The sequence below is a fragment of the Grampus griseus genome (genome assembly GCF_964374135.1).
Source record: "Grampus griseus genome assembly, chromosome: 2".
In the NCBI taxonomy this organism is placed as follows: Eukaryota; Metazoa; Chordata; class Mammalia; order Artiodactyla; family Delphinidae; genus Grampus; species Grampus griseus.
The window spans coordinates 29,299,982-29,322,021 of record NC_139018.1 but is presented as its reverse complement, the minus strand read 5'-3'; the positions used below and the strand labels follow the sequence as shown (position 1 = coordinate 29,322,021).

General features: G+C 38.0%; 1 protein-coding gene across 1 annotated transcript in view; it reads left to right on the top strand.

Moving 5' to 3' along the window:
• RBM25 (RNA binding motif protein 25) overlaps positions 1-22,040 on the top strand; it is a 54,415-nt gene that overhangs the window by 13,916 nt on the left and 18,459 nt on the right. Inside the window, exons 4-11 of the mRNA XM_082647705.1 lie at positions 1,938-2,105; positions 7,871-7,928; positions 8,719-8,879; positions 13,709-13,894; positions 15,604-15,657; positions 15,909-15,992; positions 19,463-19,749; positions 21,722-21,944. Of these exons, the coding sequence (XP_082503831.1) occupies positions 1,938-2,105; positions 7,871-7,928; positions 8,719-8,879; positions 13,709-13,894; positions 15,604-15,657; positions 15,909-15,992; positions 19,463-19,749; positions 21,722-21,944 (1,221 nt within the window). The remainder of the gene's footprint in view (positions 1-1,937; positions 2,106-7,870; positions 7,929-8,718; positions 8,880-13,708; positions 13,895-15,603; positions 15,658-15,908; positions 15,993-19,462; positions 19,750-21,721; positions 21,945-22,040) is intronic.

Genomic DNA, 22,040 nt, shown 5'->3' with positions numbered 1-22,040 from the left:
CACTTGCCCCTAAAATATGCTCCCTAAATAGTTTAGTGATCTCCCTCTTCTTCTCTAGACTCTTCATATACTGTTATTTCAGATTTAGACATTGACTCTTTCATCATGCCCTCGTGTCTTGCTCCTGGGAGATAGGAGAAGTGATCTGACATGTCTGATTTCTTAAAAGAAAAAGGAGGAATGATCTAGCAGAAATCTAAATTTTGAAATGAAAGTTGAATATATTTCTACTCTTTCCTCCCACCTACCTAATTCTTAGCTTCTTCCAAGCTATTTTTTCTCTGTCCTCTAGTATGGTATCTTCAAGCTTTGTAAAGTTTTATTGAAGCCTCTCCTCTGCTGAAGTGTTTCATTATTCAGTCTTATGTCTTGAACTTTAATTCTCTACATTCATAAAAGCTCTGTACACTCTAGGCATCTTAGGTAAGAATGCTAGTATACTGTAACATGTGAATAAATAATAACCCTCTTAAAACATTTATTTAACTAAAAATTTTCTTTGAGTTAATTAGTAAAATACCGGTCTTAATTTATAATTCATTGTGAGGGAGAGTAGGTCTCATTACTTTCAACTGTTTTTCTACCTGTGGGTTTTGAAAAAGGCGGGGAGTATTATTTATATTAAAAGGGTGATGAGGGCTTCCCTGGTGGTGCAGTGGTTGAGAGTCCGCCTGCCGATGCAGGGGACACGGGTTCGTGCCCCGGTCCGGGAGGATCCCACATGCCGCGGAGTGGCTGCGCCCGTGAGCCGTGGCCGCTGGGCCTGCGCGTCTGGAGCCTGGGCTCTGCAATGGGAGAGGCCACAACAGTGAGAGGCCCATGTACCGCAGAAAAAAAAGGGGTGATGAGATAGGAACTACATGAACAAATAGGAATCTGCTGTGAGGCAGACCAAGGGGGAATCCAGCTTTTCTTGCATTGGACATTCATTGGGAAACAATTATTGGGAAACCTCCACATGACAGGTACTCTTACCCTCTTGCATTTTAGCCTAGGAAAAGGCAGCTCCCCCAGTTCACCACTTCAGTGCCTACTGTGGATGTTTTGCTCAATTCAATTTCAAATACAAAGATGAATAAGACTATTTCTTTCCTCTGGGAAGTTGAATGTTATGAAGGGAAAATTAAGATAGAAACACAAGTAACTGAGAAAAGGTAAACTTCAAGTGTGGGGAGAGTGCTATGGGAGTATTTGAATATTCTACAAGAAAATTAGCAGGGATAATTGCAATTTCCTTTTATATGAATGCAGAGATTTACGATGTCTTAAACATTTAAGAATTGTCTTAAACATAAGAAAATTTCTTTCCAAGTTTTCTTTTTTTTTGTTTTTTATAAATTTATTTATTCATTTATTTCTGGCTGCGTTGGGTCTTCATTGTTGCGCGCGGGCTTTCTCTAGTTTTAGTGAGCAGGTGTTACTCTTCATTGCGGTGCGCAGGCTTCTCATTGCGGTGCGCAGGCTTCTCATTGCGGTGGCTTCTCTTATTGCGGAGCATGGGCTCTAGGCCCGTGGACTTCGGTAGTTGTGGCACGTGAGCTCAGTAGTTGTGGCTCACGGGCTCTAAAGCGCAGGCTCAGTAGTTGTGGTGCACGGGCTTAGTTGCTCTGTGGCACGTGGGATCTTCCCAGATCAGGGTTCGAACCGGTGTCCCCCGCATTGGCAGGCAGATTCTTAACCACTGAGCCACCAGGGAAGCCCTCCAAGTTGTCTTTAAAAGAAAGGTAATGCAATAGTGGAACTTTACTTGTCATGAATAAGTTCACGTTAATGAAAAATGTGCTTTGGGAGTTTTAGACTAAGTATGTAGAACCTGTAATGGTGATGTGCTATATATTTAATACTTTAAAATTGATGTTTTTAGCCTAATGTTATTACATTAAGCATGATAGCAAATTTAATTGCAAGTTCCAATTTTATTGTCTTTCATCACTTAGGTCTTAGTACCGACTGTGTCCATGGTTGGAAAACATTTGGGAGCACGGAAGGATCATCCAGGCTTGAAGGCTAAAGAAAATGATGAAAACTGTGGTCCCACTACTACAGTTTTTGTTGGCAACATTTCTGAAAAAGCCTCAGACATGCTTATAAGACAGCTCCTTGCTGTAAGTTAAACTGTTTATTTTTCATTTTAAAAATTTTTTGTTATAAATTTCAAACTAAAGAAAAATTAGCAAGAGGGCTCTGAATAATTTCCTCGTTTATATTTTGAAAAGTTTCAGTCCTGCAGAAAAGTTAAATGAATTAAATAGTGAACACCCTTGTAACACATTTTGTCATATTTACACACACTCTGTTTGCGTGCGCGTGCGCGCGCGCACACACACACACCCCTCGATTTTTTTTTCTTCTGAGTAATTTCAGAGTAAGTTGTGACATTATATTTCACCTTTGAATACTTCTTATATTTCCTAAGATCAAGGATATTCTACATTTTCACAAAACCATTATCAAATTTAAGGCTGATATAGTATTGTTAATTAAAATACATATAGTTCATATTTAGTTTTTCCAGTAATTTCCAGTCAGGGATATATATATATATATATATATATATATATAGCACTTACTTTTATTATTGTTACTATTACAATTATTATTATTATTATTATTTTTGGCGGTACGCGGGCTTCTCACTGCTGTGGCCTCTCCCGTTGTGGAGCACAGGCTCCGGACGCGCAGGCTCAGCGGCCATGGCCCACGGGCCCAGCCACTCCGCGGCATGTGGGATCCTCCCGGACCGGGGCACGAACCCGCGTCCCCTGCATCGGCAGGCGGACCCCCAACCACTGCGCCACCAGGGAGGCCCTTTATTATTATTATTTTTAAAAAATATTTATTTATTTGGCTGCACTGGGTCTTAGTTGTGGCATGCGGGATCTTTTTCGTTGTGGCATGTGGGCTCTTAGTTGTGGCATGCAGGATCTAGTTCCCTGACCAGGGATCAAACCGGGCCCTCCTGCATTGGGAGTGCGCAGTCTTAACTACCAGACAACCAGGGAAGTCCTTATACATTGCAGTTAATTGTCATGTTTCTTTAGACATTTCCTTTATTGTAGAACAGTTCCCTGCCTCTTTTTGTTTGCTTGTTTTTGTCTTTCATGACATTGATGTTTTTGAAGCGCCTGGGTCTTTTGCAGAATGTCTCTCCCAATTTGAATTTGATTGATTGCTCATAATTAGATTCAGAGTAAGCATTCTTTGTAAGAGTGTCATGGGTGGTGCACTGTTTTCAGGTGCAGCATAGCAAGAGACATACCACGTCTCTTGGTCCCATTTTTGGTGGTATTAAGTTTAGTTACTTGGTTAAGGTGGTCAGATCTCTCCATTGTAATGGTACCTTTAGTCCCTTTTTCTCTAATAAGTAACCTCTGGGTTAGTATTTGAGGACTATGTGAGTCTTTTTCTTTAGCCGCCTTTAAACAATAATTTTAGCATCTAATTGTGATTGATTGACGCCTTTTGCAGTTTTTATTCTGAGCATATATAAGTTTTTTCGACTTGGTCATTGATTTTCCTTTGTCTCTTAGTTTTAAAAATTTATCCTGGTGCTACATGCACATTTTTTTTAAAGCACTTTTTTTTGGCTGCGTTGGGTCTTTGTTGCTGCTCGCGGGCTTTCTCTAGTTGCTGCGAGTAGGGCCTACTCTCCATCGCGGTGCACGGGCTTCTCATTGCAATGGCTTCTCTTGTTGTGGAGCATGGGCTCTAGGCACGCAGGCTCAGTAGTTGTGGTTCACAGGCTTAGTTACTTTGCAGCATGTGGGATCTTCCCGGAACAGGGATGGAACCCGTGTCACCTGCATTGGCAGGTGGATTCTTAACCACTGCGCCACCAGCGAAGTCCCTACGTGCACACTGTAAGTGAAAAAATACTGAATGATTTTTTAAAATTAATTAATTAATATTCGGCTACATTGGGTCTTCATTGCTGCGCGCGGGCTTTCTCTAGTTGCGGCGAGTGGGGGCTACTCTTTGCCACAGTATGGGGGCTTCTCATTTCGGTGGCCTCTCTTGTTGAGGAGCACGAGCTCTAGGCATGCGGGCTTCAGTAGTTGTGGTGTGTGGGCTCAGTAGTTGTGGCTCGTGGACTTAGTTGCTCCGCAGCACATGGGATCTTCCCGGACCAGGGCTTGAACCCATGTCCCTTGCATTAGCAGACAGATTCTTAACCACTGCGCCACCAGGGAAGTAAGTTCCTGAATGATTTTTTTAATGAAAAATAACACTGTCCATACTCCCTCCCTCCATAATCTCCACTGTGTTGACAAGTTATTTTAAAATCTTTTCCTTCTTCATTTTATCAGTAACGTACATATTGCCAGTTCTGTTTTATAAATCATGTGATCCTTGCTTTCAGAAGTGTTTTAAAAAAGGCGTTTAGAAAATAAACACAAAACCTAGCTTAGTCAGATCTTAATATTTTGTGATACTAGCTTCAGATTTTTATCCCAAAGAAACAAAACATGGAGGTTCTAATTCCCATTTCTTTCTTCCACAGAGGTAATAACCAGAGGTAATCCACTATCCTAAGTTTGGTGTTTATCATTCCTGTCCATATTTTTTACTTTAATTATATATTTATATAAATAAACATTTATAATTTGTAAGTTTTAGTTCTGTATTCCTCCAAAATATGCTTTTTTCACCCAGCCTATATGTAGTTTATTTATTTTTCACTGTTATATACCATTGCATTATAGAAATATGCCATAAATGGTCAAATTTTTTACTGATGGTCATATGGATTGTTTTCCTTTTTTTTTGATATTATGTTTTGCTATATAATTAGTGGTAATAGTGTGTCTTCCTAGGTGAACACGAAAGAAATTCTGTCATGTCTTCTCTTAGAAGTGGAATTTCTGAATCATGGGGCATGCTTATCTACACTTTTACAAGATGATGCCATTTTTTCCCCAAAGTAGAACATGGGGAGGACATTTTTAAAGACATCTTTATTGAGATATAATTTACATACCGTAAAGTTCACCCTTTTATAATATACAGTTCAGTGGCTTTTAGTATTTTCAGAAAGTTGTGCAAACATCACCACCGTCTAATTCCTGAACATTTTTACCACCCCAAATAGAAACCCTGTACCCATTAACAATGCTTCCCATTTTCTCCTCCCCTGAGCCTCTGGCAGCCACTATTGCACCTTCTGCCTATGGATTTGCCTATTCTGGGCATTTTATGTAAATGGAATTTTAGAATATGTGGCTTTTTGTGTGTTGTCTTCTTTCACTTAGCATAAATCTGTAGTGTAGCTTGTTAGCAGTACTTTGTTCCTTTTTATGGCCAGAATATTCCATTTAATGGATGTACCACCTTTTGTTTATCCGTCCATCAGTTGATGGACAATTGGATTGTTTCCACTTCGTTATTATGAATAATAATGCGTGAATATTTGTGTACAAGTTTTTGTGTGGACATCTGTGTATGTTTTCAGTTTGAAACATCCCTTTTTAAAACTGTTGTTGATTTATATATGCAGCAGAGTGTTTTTTAAGCTATCTTTGGATTCCTGAATTTCTCTCTTCTATTTCTCTTTCACTTTTAAGGCTTTACTTAGATGATCCTTGGTGATCCTTGATTGTCCATATTTAAGAGTTAGGGATTAAAAGGCTTTTTGTGTGCGTAAGCTGAACTTGTAAAATGTTGGGCATCTTTGTAGGGTAATCTAAATGGCAGCCAGAGGTTTTAAATGTTAATCCGTGGGGTCTTTTCTTTGAGGCTGGTTGGTTTCTCTAGAAAATTTCCAATTTTATGCCTAGTGAGTTTATGATTGGCTGCCTGTATGAGGTTGCAGGTGCAGGACTGAGTTCAAGCACTTCTTATACCTTTACTTTCTTCCCTTCTTACTCACTCTGTATCTCGTACAGATCTTTCAGATCGGGTGCTCCACATCCCAAGCTTGTTCTGTTCACTTTCTTCAGACTGTAACTCTTCAGGCTATCTTCTCTGGGGGTGGGAATAGAGTAGTTGCTTGAAACCTCTGAGGCTTTGATTATTCCATATTTGTATTGTCAGGCAAGAACCTGTTTTTATTCAGCTTCACACTTAAGCCCCATTCTCCCCTGTACCTTCCCCCGCCCAGTCTGGATCCACTGGGTTTTGTAGAATCAGTTAGCTTAATTCTTCTTATCGGTATCTGCTTCTGTAGACACTTGGTGTCATAGCTTTCTTTGCTCTACTGAATGAGTTATTATCCATCCATTTATCTTCTGTCTTTGCAAAATTTTATTGAATTCTGCTGCTGTTCCTCATGCTATGTTTGACCTTACGGACAATTTTCTTTTTCTTTGTTTTTGGGGGGGCGGTGTGCTGCATTGGGTCTTTGTTGCTACGTGCTGGCTTTCTCTAGTTGTGGAGAGTGGGGGCTTATTGCAGTAGCTTCTCTTGTTGCGGAGCACGGGCTCTACGCTCTCAGCCTTCAGTAGTTGCAGCACACGAACTCAGTAGTTGCGACACACGGTCCCTAGAGCTCATGGGCTTCAGTAGTTGTGGCTCGCGGGCTCTAGAGCACAGGCTCAGTAGTTGTGGCGTCTGAGCTTAGTTGCTCTGCAGCATGTGCGATCTTCCCGGACCAGGAATCAAACCCATGTCCCCTGCATTGGCAGGTGGATTCTTTTTTTTTTAAATTTATTTATTTTTATTTTTGGCTGCGTTGGGTCTTCATAGCTGCGCGTGGGCTTTCTCTAGTTGCAGCGAGCAGGGGCTACTCTACATTGGGCTGACTTCTCATTGCAGTTGCTTCTCTTGTTGCGGAGCACGGGTTCTAGGCAGGCAGGCTTCAGTAGTTGTGGCTCGCGGGCTCTAGAGTGCAGGTTCAGTAGTTGTGGCACATGGGCTTAGTTGCTCCGCGGATCTTCCTGGACCAGGGCTCAAACCCGTGTCCCCTGCATTGGCAGGCAGATTCTTAACCACTGTGCTGCTAGGGAAGTCCTGGGAAATTTTCTTTTATATATATATATATATATATATATGTAAATTATTTTATTTTATTTATTTATTTTTGACCACGCTGCACAGTATGTGGGATCTTAGTTCTTCAACCAGGGATCAAACCCTCTCACCCTGCAGTGGAAGCGTGGAGTCTTAACCATTGGACTGCCAGGGAAGTCCCAGTTCTTTGACTATCATTTTAGTAATTTCTCTGAAGGGAAAGAGATTTCCCTTCAGAGAAAACTCCACTTATTTCTCAGCTTCGAGAGGCAATCTTCAGTTATTATTTTCCACAAAACTTTTTTTAAACCTTCGTTTTTTACTTTAATAATTGGAACTAATATTTAAGAACTTTAGAAGTAAACAAAGTGTAACAATATCCCACCCTTCAGACAACCTGCCCCATTAACATTTTGGAATATTTCTGATCACTTTATGGAAATTTTTTTTCTTTACATAGTTAAAAGTTTTACTGTATATCTGCAATTTCATGGTTCAAGGTATTTTTGCATCCCATGTCAAGCATTTCCCTGTGTCATTAAAAATCTTTATAATATATACATGTGTTTTAAAACAGTCTTTATGAGCTCAATATTTACTGAAATTTATTATAGTTTAACTATTATAATATTTGGGCATTTTGGTTTTATATATATGTTTGTAGGATAAATATAACTGTAAAGTGTCTAATTTATTGAAAGGTAGGCACTTTTATACAAATAATCAGTAAGAATTTATATTTTCCTTTAAAATGATTTATTGTGTGTTTCTTTCATATAGTAGGTTTCTGGGAATTGCAAAATTTAGTTGCTGACAAGATTTTTTTTTTAACTTCTATTTTTTTCTAGCGGGAATATAGTTGTGCTCTTATTTGCATGATAAATTAGCTTAGGTGGTAAGGATCTTTGTTTGTTTTCTTTTACAGAAATGTGGCTTGGTTTTGAGCTGGAAGAGAGTACAAGGCGCGTCTGGAAAACTTCAAGGTAGGTAAATTTTTCCTTATTTATTGAGATCATCTTAACCTGTGTGCATAAGTACATTTGCATTTACTCTCATTGTCCTTAACCATAGGAGTGTTTTACTAGCACTCTGTCTTCACTCTTTAATAGGATTAAAGGCATTTGGGAAGATGTTGGCTGAGAGTTGAGATGAGAAAGTAGAAAAGGATAACGTGAAGGAGGTAGGAGAGGGAAAAAAATTATTCAGACTAACTGGTTTCTTATAAGATAACTTTAAGAAGTCCTTTTTGTTTCAGAGCAGGAGTGTATGATCAAGATGGAACAATTAGGACTTAGGAAGAAAGTAGGAGAAGAGATGATGAGATAACCTCTTAGTTTTGAAAGCAAACTAGTTGGTAGAGACACCTGTTTTGGGGTTTTTTTTTTTTTGTGGTACGCAGGCCTCTCACTGTTGTGGCCTCTCCCGTTGCGGAGCACAGGCTCCGGACGCGCAGGCTCAGCAGCCATGGCTCACGGGCCTAGCCGCTCCGGGGCACGAACCCGTGTCCCCTGCATCGGCAGGCGGACTCTCAACCACTGCGCCACCAGGGAAGCCCCATTTCCCCTGTTTTTGTTTTCTCTTTTTTGTTTTGGTTGTTTGAGGGTACTAAAAATGAAATCCGTATCAAAGGTAATTGCAGGAAAGGGAGGAGTGACAAAATAAATAATCCCTGTATTACAATGTTTGGTCTGTAATTATTTCAGTTTTTCATAAATACTTTTCATCTTTCATAATTGTATTGATATTTCACTAATTTTTTACATCCATTGCTAGCCTTTGGATTCTGTGAGTATAAGGAGCCTGAATCAACCCTCCGTGCTCTCAGGTTATTGCATGACCTGCAGATTGGAGAGAAGAAGCTACTTGTTAAAGTTGATGCAAAGACAAAGGCACAACTGGATGAATGGAAAGCAAAGAAGAAAGCTTCTAATGGGGTATGTTTTTTATAGCATTGTCTTCTCTAGGCCAGCTTTGCTCTTTCAGTGTAAATACTTCTCATTATAAAAAATCTAATACGGGGCTTCACAAGATCATCAAGAGGGTGTTTTTATAGTTTATAGTTACTTTAAGTCTTTTATCTACCCATAGTGGGTGGATGACTGTTGGTTTGCTTGTTCCAGGTTGGGATGAAGGTAGTAAGGGAGGCTGGACAAGGTTAACTTGCCAGAGAAAACACTGGTACAGACTATTCCAAACAGAGCTAATTCATTAAGGCAGCTTTTAAGTAAGTACAAAATATATTTCAACCTACGAAATTTTTATTAGTTGCCCTCTCGTTTAGAAGTACACAGGTTCTAAAATGAATGAAAATAAGTCTTATTGCTGTCATCTGGTGGTGGCTCTATTAAGTGAAGCTAAAGTAAAGGAAATTTTTGTATGTTGTGTTGTAATGTATACATTATTATTCCCTCTCAACAAAAGCAAAAAATAGCTAAAACCTGAGTGTATATTTCCTTGTTTTCCCTTCCTAGTTCCTTTTGACACGTCAAGCTGAACAGATCTAAAATAGATTATTACCTTTCTGTCTCTACAAAAACAAAACAGCCTTTTTGCTCTCTTCAGGCTTTTCACTATCATTCAAAGTAGAAATAGGTTTCTTGGTTCCACCACTCCCTCCTTTACAAAAACATTGTAAAAAAAATTCATAAAAATAGAACAACCTATAAAGAAGACGTTAAGTATCACCCGTAATTCTATCATCATTAGTAAGCACTGTAGACATTTTTGTTGCATATTCTTCCAGGCATTTTTCTCTGTATGGGTGAGTATAGTTTTAATTGGAATATGTGAGTTTATTTTCGTTTTATAAATGAAGGATTGAATTCTGAAGTATTATTTTGTAAACAGCTTTTTTTCCACTTAATCTTGTCTTTCTCTGGATTTTTAATAGTATTTTAACTGATTTATCTACATTGTTTTCTTCTCATCTGCCTGTTACAGTACTGCCCTATATTTCTAAAACATAAGTATAATTATGTCAGCCCCCTGCTCATGCATCCTAATGGTTTTGAATTTCTCACAGTGTAAAGCCCATATTCTTAGCATGGCATCCAAGGCTTGCTCCAGTCTACCTTTCTAGCTTTCTCCATCAATTCCCTTCATGTGTCAGTCATGTATCCCTACAAACTCCTTTGTGCTTTGATGTCCTTGTTGCTCATCCAAGCTCCCTGTTGAAATTCTATCCATGTAGTTAAAATGTTGCTTGATTCATATAGCTGACATCAGTCCTAGATTCCTCTCAGGCAGAAGTAAATCCTCTCTTCTCATATAAAACAGGATTCTACTGTTGTTACATCAGTCTGCTTTGTAGTATGTATTGTTTGTATTGCTCTCTCACAGCTCCTTGTACCCTGTTTCATTCCCGTATCCCGCATTCTCTGATTATAAGATAGACAGGGCAATAAATTCACAGACTATGTTTTTTCATCTTGTACCTCCACAGAACCTGGGTTAAGGTCTTGCTCATAACAAGAATGGGGAGAGCATTTATTATAACAGTTGCAGTTATGTTGCTCACCTGGTAATCTTACTGTCTTTCCCTAGCTTTAAAAGGAAGTAACACAATTTACACTCCAGAGAAATTGTATTTTATCTCATATGAGCACTGTTGCCTGTCATACCAGTAAAACCTTAAAAAAGCCAACTGTCTGTAGCAAGACTTTTTAGATTTTCCTTGCTGTGATAACTGAATTCTTTTTTAAAATAAAGCATGCATTCAGTGTCTTCAAAGTTTTTTATATAATTCCCTGGATTCATTGTTTTACTGAGCTTGAAATTTAGCTTGTGAGGCGGTTTAAGTGGTGGCATTTGCAGATGGTGTTCTCTGAGCATGAAGTAAATCTGTATAGTTATGTAATAAATAAGGAAATGTATAATCATGTGATTTTATTTTGTAATCACCATTAATAAGAGGAATCACAATTGAAATCTGTTTATATTTTTCTTCAAGAATGGAATTGAAGCCACCTCCAATAAAAACAGAACGGTTATTTCAGATAAAATGAAATTTAAAAAATTAACAGACATGACTTCTGGGTGTGTTTGGCATGGCCCAGAGGTACTTAAAGTCATTAGACAAACATGGTATATTTTCTTGGAGTGTTGATCTTACTCAACAATACTGGTAAAATGAAAATGTTGAGCAATTCTGTCAGTTAAAATTTTTTTTCAAACAGCTTAAGCAAATATAAGTATATTGTGGAGTAGATTGCAGGTTTGTCATGATTTTTCAGGGTAAGATGTGAAAGTATACTTGTTCTTTCTCTTTTATTGTCAATTTATTGGAGAAATTTAGAAAATAGTGACTTAAAGTAGGTGACATGAGAATGAGACATTGAGAAACTTGTATGCTACCTATCCAGACATTTTCCTGATTCCCAGACAGAAGAAAAAATACTATTAGTTGTATAGTTCTCCGATTGAAAAAGAACCACGAGTTTGGCTAGAAAGAGATTTTTCCTGACCCAGAATTTTAAGAGGAATTATATGCCTTAAGTAGTAGCTTGATTAAAAGCTTTTATTTGGATTTTGCAGAATTTGTAGAAGCAACTTTTATGACCTTTAGTAAAAGTGTTTCATTTGGGGTAGCCACGCTGATCTAGTCCTTGTCCTGTTGCTTTCTGGTTGTTCAGCAGTAGCGGTATAGGAGTAGAGATATTTGCTTGATCGTCACAGATAGTGCTTGTTAATCACACATTCAAGAATGAACTCTGCCAAGTGGTGGAAGTACCAATAATCTTTGGAAAGAGCTGCTTGCTTTACATTTTAATTGAGGACAGATCAGATACTGCAGGTAGGAACATCTTCACATCTTTGCCTGGAAATTAGTCTGGTTGAATCTACATTTTCTCAAAAGAAAGAACTGCATTTGCTTAGTTCCCAAAGAAGTTCTTGTGTTGACCTCTAGGAGGTCAGTGCCAAAGAGTGAGTCTAGTAGAGCTGCTTTCTAACTCTCCAGCTAGCAGCTTTACTATGGAAACTTTTAATTCGTCTGAAAAGAGCCAAATAGGTGGGCCATGTAAACATCTCAGATATTCAGTTGATTTCTTTGATCCTCTTGTACTTCCAAACCCTTCACTTTTTGCTGCTCAGTATTACTGAATGTGCTTTCTGTTTCTGAAGTGGAAGAAAAAACTGGAAATCGGGAAACTGTCTGTGGTTCAGGACCCAGAGGTAGAGTTTAAGTTGAAACTAAAAATAACTTTTCCTTCCATGGTATATATTGCTACTTTCGTTTTTCTTACATTAACAATTGGTTAAGAGATTTGGGCTCATAAGCTTTCCTTCTAAAAATGTACATTTTCTCTATAGATCAAGGGGCAGTAGTCATTTGTAAGGTGGTGTGAACTAGTTCATTCCAAATGCTTTACTTCTAATTTAGGTAAGACCAGCTATACTAATATTTAAGTTTTGGTTTACGATGATGGTGGTAGGGAATTTAGGGGCTATGAGTATTTTTAGTTGAGTAAGCCTTTGGATTTATAACCCCACCTCAATCCTTATGCTTAAAAAAAGCATGGAGATGTAGAGGGTTCATGGAAAGAAATTTAGAATGTAGGGAAAATGCTGAAGACAGACTGGATGTTTCCTCATGAGGTATATTTTCATAATAAAGAATTTAGGTCTCAACAGCTGAGTATTTGGGTTGAAATAGCCATATGTATCTCAGGACCTACGGTTTCAGTGACAAGTTACTGGTGGTTTAATTCTTTCATTTAAAACTTTTGGAGAAGCAGAGTATCACTGAAGGGATTTTAGTGAAAGCTGCATAAAGACCTTATTGTGATATGTTATTGATTTAGAATAAGAAAGGAACACATCACCACAATTTTAGTTTACAATATTCTTGGTAAATAATGTAAACAATTTAATTACAGTCCTTGGTTAAAGCATCTCTTCTTTATCCCAGATGCCAAGTAGAAAGTTGGTTACAAGAATATTAGATGAAGAGGCAGGTTTGAGAAAGTAAAGAGTGGTTAGTTTTATAATATCACATTTAATGCCTTAACGTGAAAGTTGTCTCTATCATAATCTTCTCTTACCCTGTATTGTTAAATGCTTAACGGCAAGTTATTTTTTTAATTTTTAATTTTGTACCATCTAACATAGTATCTTGCATAGGGTAGGCTCTTAAGAGTTTGTTGAGCAAATATAAGAAATAAATTTCTTAAATAAATAAACTAAGATCCCATATGCACGGCATATGGGATCTTAGTTCCCCGATCAGGGATCAAACCCGCGCTCCCTACAGTGGAAGTGCAGAGTCTTAACCACTGGACCGCCAGGGAAGTCGCTGTTTTTGTTTATTTTAAATGGTGGCTACCATAGTGTACATAAAATTGTATTTTGCTTTTTTCATGTAGTAAAGTTTTCAACTTTGAATGAGTTATTCAGTAAACATCATTAGTCTGTGCAGGTATTGAGCAAGACAATCTGAAAAATTGTGAAAGCTTTGCAGATGTGTAGTACACTAGCCCTGTGATTTCAGTCTTTCTGTAGCTGGTTTGGGGTCAGAATGTTAACTATCAAGGGTAGAAAGGAAAAGAAAATCGTAAAGTACAGTGTATCGAAGGAAAAAACAATAAAACAAATGAAGTTTAGTTTTGTGAAGTTAGGAATAAATCCAAATCTGCATTTAATAGGACTGCAGAGATGTTTGGGAGAAAACATGTTTGTTTTGTGTACTAACTTGTTTTAGAATGATTTTGATTTTCTTGTTTGATTTTCCCCTTCCCTCTCCTGAATCTGCCTTGTTTTTTTTAAGAATGCCAGGCCAGAAACTGTCACTAATGATGACGAAGAAGCCTTAGATGAAGAAACAAAGAGAAGAGATCAGATGATCAAAGGGGCCATTGAAGTTTTAATACGGGAATACTCCAGTGAGCTCAATGCCCCCTCGCAAGAATCTGACTCTCACCCCAGGAAGAAGAAGAAGGAAAAGAAGGAGGACGTATGTGTTACTGATTTCTGAGAACAGAGTCATTCCTACAGTTTACATTTTGTACTGTCACTCTTGTGCTTTCATTATTTCCAACTTCTGAGGGGAAAGTAGAATGACTAGCGTTTTTAACAATATACTGTTAAGGCTAATTTGACCATGTTTTACCAACTAACTTCCTAATTTTTTTTTACCACAATGTTCCTGTTTCGCATGTTTGAAATGCAGTGACATGGAAGCTTGTGCATATTTGTGGATTCATTAAGTAAAGGGGGAAAAAAAAACCCAGACTTGAGTGATGAATAGGAACTGATATTAAGGGACAAAGTAAGATTTTTTTTCCCCTTTTGTCACAAAGGGGTTGGCCTTGTTTTGCCTTACTCCCTTATTATTTTTCTTCTGTCTCTACTCGAAGCAGGATACTAGGTCTCATTCAGTGAGGATTTTGACCCATTTTCAAATTTTTAGCCACCTTTCCTTATAAGCCACGTCTCATTTCCTTCCATGGACAGTAGTGCTATTGGCCTTATAACTGGAGTACTATGAAAGAACATCATGAGATGAAACACTCCTCCCCGGTGTATTATATCATCACCTACTTTTGTTATCCTAAGCTAATTGAACAATAGGGAGTCCAGGTTGAGAGAAAATGTTTGGTTTTCTTATATTCATTTAATTTGAATATACTTAGAGAAATTATAGGGAGTGTTCTTTAAAAATATTGGAAGTGTATTATATGAATGGATTGTATATGCCCTGGAAAAGTAGTACTATGAAACATATATTGTGATTTAATATCAAGGGGTAGTTATAGTTCATACTATTTTGCATTTTATTGCCTTATTAGTCCATCTTCAGTTTTCTTCGTGGCCAGATACATCAGATACATTTTCTTTTTTATATATAAATTTATTTATTACTTATTTTTGGCTGCATTGGGTCTTTGTTGTTGTGTGCGGCTTTCTCTAGTTGCGTCAAGTGGGAGCTACTCTTCGTTGTGCAGCTCGGGCTCTAGGTGCACGGGCTTCAGTATTTGTGGCTCGTGGGCTCTAGAGCGCAGGCTCAGTAGTTGTGGTGCACGGGCTTAGTTGCTCCATGGCATGTGGGATTTTCCTGGACCAGGGCTCGAACCCGTGTCCCCTGCATTGGCAGGCGGATTCCCAACCACTGCGCTACCAGGGAAGCCCCAGATACATTTTTATTACTTGGCTTGTTCTTCCTCATGGGGCCATAAGAACCTGTCTAGTGAACTGCCAATCACTGGGAATGGTAATTGGTAAGAGTCAGTCAGGTATAGGGTAATTAAGACCTGTAGGGTTTGTTCTTCCTCTTCCCCCATTAATGGTAAAGGAGAAAATAATTTGACATATTTGTTTGATACGGGTTGGGAGGAGAGAATCCAAGAAATTCTGCTCTATGGCAGGAATTATGGGTAAATTTTGTTGTTATGATTGTTTCCTCTGTCTTGGAAGGAATCAAGGAAGAAGCACTGCTAGTGCGAGACCCTCCTTATTCCACTGGTTGGGGGTGTTGGAGGGAGAGGAAGTGGTGGGTCATGGGAGGGGTTATAGAGTGAGTGAAATCTTTTTTATTATCAAGTAATTTGAAATCAAGAAAATGTTACAGAAATCTTGCTTACAGTATAAACATACAGAAAATTGTTTTTCAGAGTAATATGAACGCTTATTTGTTTGTTTTAATCTTTGTGGATTTTTCCGCAGATTTTTCGCAGATTTCCAGTGGCCCCACTGATCCCTTATCCACTCATCACTAAGGTTAGTTTACATTATAGACTTTGGCAATAACTTACGTTTACTGCTAATTGCCAGATTTGTGATTCTTGTCTAACTCTTTACTATTTAACTTAGATTGTTGGATTTGTTACTACATAAGTTTTTTATTTACTCCTGTCTTTTGTAAAACCTGTACAGAAAAAAAAACCTGTACAGAACATCTAACCTTTAATTTCTGTCTATCAGTGTAGATTGATCGTTATGCATTCCCACCTGTCCCCCTTGTCTTTTAGGAGGATATAAATGCTATAGAAATGGAAGAAGACAAAAGAGACCTGATATCCCGAGAGATCAGCAAATTCAGAGACACACACAAGGTAGTATTCTTGTTTTTTCACTTGATACCAATCTAGACTTTTTACAGAATCCAAAGCAAACAGACAAAAAAAGAAAAATCAACCTTACAGTAGAATATAATTTTAAATGCTTTTTATATAGGTTTACTTGATATTTAGATAGAAACAAAGAAACAGAAGACCATTACCATATTAGTGTTGTCCTTGGCATATTGTACGTAGCTTTTTCAGTTACTGACTACTCTGCAGTCATCTCACTTTAATATGAATAAAAGCTAGTTTTATTTTTAGATTTCAACATAAACATCAAGGTCAGATTTAAACTAGATTCAAGGGGGCAGCAGAATAACATACACTGTAGTGTATTTCTGGGGGCAGTTATTTAACTTAATCTTAGGAAAACCTTTTCTTTAGAGCTGAGATTAAAATTTAAGATTATATTTGTATAGATTTGAGAGGGGGAGATTTTAAAAAGTAGGTCAGTGGTTACCAGACTTACCAAATTTTAGATGCATGGAAGAACTGTAAATTCCCATAAAGCTAATCTATTCATTGACCCCCACCATTATGATAGAGATCATATGGTGACTAATGCAAGATGAAACTCTCAGCTTGGAAAGTAACAAGGAATAGGATGTAAGTATGAGCTTCTGTTTTTTATTATATTTATGGATGCCCCCTCAGAAAAATATGCAAAGGGGTAACTGGCTTGGAAACGGGTATTTGTTCATAGTAAATCCCACTCACGAGTTTTGCCTATTGAAAGCTTCTCTCAATGACAGTGCATCTGTGAATGTTCCCTGGTGTTGAAGGTGATGCTTATGGACGGTGAAATGCAGACACTGCGTGAAATGTATTTTGATGTTAGAGATAATAAGATGTTACTGGTTCTTTCCTAAGATTGAGTGACCTTTAACTCAGTGAGATGTTAAGTGTTCATTTTTTCTTTTATTTAATCTTACTTTTTCTTATAGCTTTCGAAATCCCATGTTGACAATTAATGCCATCGAATCGATGCTGCTGAACACATTATTATCATGATGCCGAGCCCTAGCTCACATACACAGGGCCTTTTCAGGAATTAAGTATGTCTAAAAGCACAACTGTAGTTCTCCCAGATTAATTTTGAGAGTTAAAAAGTTAGTCCATGGGAAGTCATTTTAGAGGAATGCTTTTGGTTAGGTTCAGTACTCAAAATTTTCTGAGCAAGCTTGAAAATGGTATACAGTGTGTGTGTGGTTTACCCCCTTTTATTTGTTAAATCCTGTCATGTCATTGGTAAAGTATAAGGAAATCATGTTTTAAAAAATTAATTCAAAAGGTAATTGCTTCAGAGTTTGAGAAGCTGTCAGGCCTTTGACTGCCTTACACGTATTTCACTGTGGGGAGAATGTTTTGAATTTCCAAAATGTGTTTTAAAAATAAAAATCAAAGTGAAAAAGAAAAACAGTTTTTTTTATCGGGGGGTATGGTTAAAGGGGATATTTGAAACTTCGGTAACAAAAATTGAGCTCAGTGAACCTTTGCATGTTTTGGTATGAGTTTATTAAATAACCACAGACTGTCAGGGTATCAGCGTGGCAGGGGGCGTCCATTTACAGCACGGACGAGTCTGAAGAGAGAATAAGGTAAGATTTATGATTTTTTTTTTCTGTCCTTTCCTCTTCATTATTTCACTACTTTCTTATGTCTTTTTAGACCACCTCATTTCCTCTTTCTCCAGTCTTTGTCTTAAAAAATACATACGTGTGTGTGTATCTATTTACTGCATACATAGTCTAATATAATCTTTTAGAATTGCATTTAATATGGACAAGATTCACTCACTTTTTCATTTACTTAGAACAAAACTTTTGAAATGAGTTCTGAAACAAATCATTTACATAAGTGGAACTAGACATTTAAGAAATAAGTAGTGTAGTGAATAGGCAAGCATAAAACAATTGAGGGACTCTACAAAAGAAATTATTATTGGAACAGCTAAAATAATCTGTAAGTATTTATTATCTCAGAAATAAACAAATTTCTTATAAGTGTATGACACTGAGGTAAGTTTTATGTAGTCTAGCCTCATTTTACAATACACATTTTTTTATTCCATTATAGTACTGTTTCAAAAATTAGAATTTACCCCTTTAAATAGTTTTCAGTTTCTGTCCTCTTTTTGCCATTTCTTTTCTCTTCCCTTTGTAATTTCAATGTATTCAGTATTGGCTTGGCCTGCGTTCCATTTTGATATAAGGCTGGCACCACAGCTGAATATATTGATTTCTCATGCATTAGCTTTTCTTTCGTAATCTTCTATCAGTTCTCTGATCCATGAGCAAGAGAAAGAGAGTATAACAGGTAAGATTGCTTTTTAAAGTTGTTTTAAATGCTTTACATGACTGAGAAAAGAAAAAAATGCACATTTTATTGTTGTCATTTAAATTTCATTTCGGTGACACTAAACATGGAACCAAAGGAAAAATGTTTTGTTTCTGTTTTTCCTGTTTGGGGTATTTTTTTTTCTGAGTTTGTGTAGAAACCGTGTGGTGCACTGGTAATCTTGTCAGGGTACAAACTTGGTCTGAATGTTATTTGGTTTATTTGTGAACCATGTACTTGCTCTTCCTCCCAGAAGCATAGCTTGTAGGCAAGGTTAATCCAGTGTTGGCGATCCATGTCCTAGCACAGCATCTGTAAGTTAATACGCAATCATTCCTTCCAAGGATGGATTTATCACTGTTAATGTATTTTCATTGTCTTATAGGCATAATGGGCATAAATATGTTGCTTTTAACATTAAGCCAAAAATTAATTAAATAAAAGTATTATGATTATGCACATTTTTTTGCTTGAAGCAAGTGATTTTCAAACTTTTTGTATTTGGTGGGCTGTCCATCTTGTAATGGTGGGAGTAAATGTTTCCATAGGTGATAGGGTAGATATTGGCTGAATTCAGCTTGTCTTTTGGAGGGTGGGCAAACCAGAGGGCAGAAGATTATTTAGTTGCATTCCAGTGACCTGACTCTCTTCCCCCACCTCCCCTTTAAAATACTCAACTAATAATCGTTAGGTAATGGGAAGTCTGGGGTTATAGTAGCAGCAGTAGTCCCACTGATTTAAAGAAATTCATAATGGGAAGAAGTACATTGTAGCCAAGTGATTGTATTTCTAGAAATTATTATGAACCATCACACTCCTCATGGTCATTTTAGTTACTACATAATCATTGAGTGGTCAGCCACACTTGACACAATCTCCCAGCATCCAAGATTGGAGATTCCTGGTCTGTTTAGAGTGTATGGTTTTGCACGAAATCTATCTAGGCTTGTGATTGCTTCAGTTTTATTTGTTAAGTAAAACCACAAGTATTTAATATTAAAGTACCAGTGGTTTGGGTTTGTTTTTTTTTTTTTGGTGGTTCCCAATATTGGGCTTTGCGCCGGGAAAAGTCTCAATACTGGAGCTATAGAGTTAACTCTAAAAGTACTTTTATTGGTTTCTAGAAACTGGAAGAAGAGAAAGGCAAAAAGGAAAAAGAAAGACAGGAAATTGAGAAAGAACGGAGAGAAAGAGAGAGGGAGCGTGAAAGGGAACGAGAAAGGCGAGAACGGGAACGAGAAAGGGAAAGAGAACGTGAACGAGAAAAGGAGAAGGAACGGGAGCGGGAACGAGAACGGGATAGGGATCGTGACCGGACAAAAGAGAGAGATCGAGATCGGGATCGAGAGAGAGATCGGGACCGTGATCGAGAAAGGAGTTCAGATCGGAATAAGGATCGCAGTCGATCAAGGTAAGACTTCATGGAAGTTACTGTGTGCTTGATAGCTTTAATAGAACTGCAGGTTAGTACTCTTCTTGGGCCATTTGCATGGATGTAGTGATAGAACTTCCTGAGACACGAAGCATACCTGGCTTGCTGTCTCACACACATGTAAAATATTGGTTAAGGGCTTCCCTGGTGGTGCAGTGTATAAGAATCTGCCTCCCAGTGCAGGGGACACAGGTTCAATCCCTGGTCCGGGAAGATCCCACATGCCGCGGAGCAGCTAAGCCTGTGTGCCACAACTACTGAGCCTGCACTCTAGAGCCCGTGAGCCACAACTGCTGAAGCCCGCGTGCCTAGAGCCCGTGCTCCGCAATAAGAGAAGCCACCGCAATGAGAAGCCCGCGCACCGCCATGAAGAGTAGCCCCCACTCACCGCAACTAGAGAAAGCCTGCACACAGCAACGAAGACCCAACACAGCCAAAAGTAAATAAACTAAAAAAAGAGAAAAATATATTGATTAAATTAACAATTTTCAACTTCAGTGTTAGTTTCGGTCTGAAGCCAGTTTTTATACAGAACCAGCACACACCAGCCGTCCACCCAGTGTTTTGAATAGACACGATTCCTTTTTCTCTCATTTGGTCAGTGGGCATTTTCTCTAGTCACTGTTTGATTGAGGTCCCCTCTAGTGGGAAATCGGCTCTAGTACCACTGCTTTTAGCTCCTGGTGTCTGTTTGGTCCTATAGCCCACTGCGTGGCCAAAACTTAACCTCCCAGGCTCTAAGTTTACTGTTTCTTTATGGCTTCTAGTAATTTATTTCACTTTGGTTTGGTTTGGTTTTATGTAAATTTTTTCATAATTATACTGAATTCATATGACATATCTCAAATTCTTTAGGAATGAGGTAGAGCAAAAGTGAACAAAGGAAGTGGAGAAGGGCATGAGTAGAAGGAAGCCAGTAGATGGAGGGAAGAGAGGAAATCCCACCTTTTTTTTTTCCCAAGCTAGTTTTCAAATATACATTACTGGGTTGAGATATTATTCTACCTGATGATAGCTGAAGGGAGGTCCACCGGTTGCTGGAACTGGAATTCAGGACTCTTATTATCTTTAGTGGGCATTAAAATCCTTCCCTTCCTTCTTCCACTGGAATAACCATTATTCTCTTGAATAACCACTATTGAGAATTTGACATGTATTAAAATGAGTGGTTTTATACTTTTACTACAGTGTACTGTTTCATATCATATATATACATAAATTTGTATAATTATATCCATGGTATCACAAATCTGCAGTTTGGTTTTATCACTCTGAATTAAATACTTGAGAACTTTTTATTACTGATAGATGTACAGTTGACCCTTGAACAATGCTGGGGTTAGGGGTGCCGACCCTCTGTGCAGGCAAAAATTCGAGTATAACTTATAGTTGGCCCTCTGTATACACGGTTTTCCATATCTGCGGTTCTTCGTCCATGGATTCAACCAATTGTGGATTTGACCTACCTCGGATTGTGTAGTACTGTAGTATTTACTATTGAGAAAACTCTGTATAAGTGGACCTGCACAATGCAAACTCATGTTGTTCAGGAGTCAGCTGTAGTTCTAGTTTACCCATGCAACATGCCAGAATGCTCTTTGCTTCTCACCTTTGCCAATATCTGTATTCCTTGATCACTAGTGAAGTAGACTATCTTGTAACATGTTCGTTGGCCCTTAGTATTTCTCATATCTAGGTTTTTTTGTTTGTTTTCTGAGATGCTGATAAGCATTAACATTGAGTTTAGAAAGCAGTTCAGAATTTGGGGCCAGGATTATATTCTACGTCTTTCTGACTTGTAAAGAGGAGTTTACAATTCTGCAGAAACCAAATGCTAAATTCTGGCTAGTGAGTTTATATATTATTTCATAATATATGTTGTCCGACTTTCTCTTGGGTTTAAACGAAAACACAAAGACTGACCGATTTTTTAAATCTTTTGTTTATGTAGAGAAAAGAGCAGAGATCGTGAAAGGGAACGGGAGAGGGAAAGAGAGAGAGAGAGAGAACGGGAACGAGAAAGAGAACGAGAGCGAGAGAGAGAGCGAGAAAGGGAACGGGAGCGCGAGAGAGAAAAAGACAAGAAGCGGGACAGAGAAGAGGATGAGGAAGATGCATATGAACGAAGAAAACTTGAAAGAAAGCTCCGAGAGAAAGAGGCTGCTTATCAAGAGGTAAATTGAGGGAAAGCTTTTATTCTTAAATCTTGGTACTTAGTAGGTTAGTCAAAAATTTTAGAACCCTTTGTATACATTTTTAAGCTTTGACAA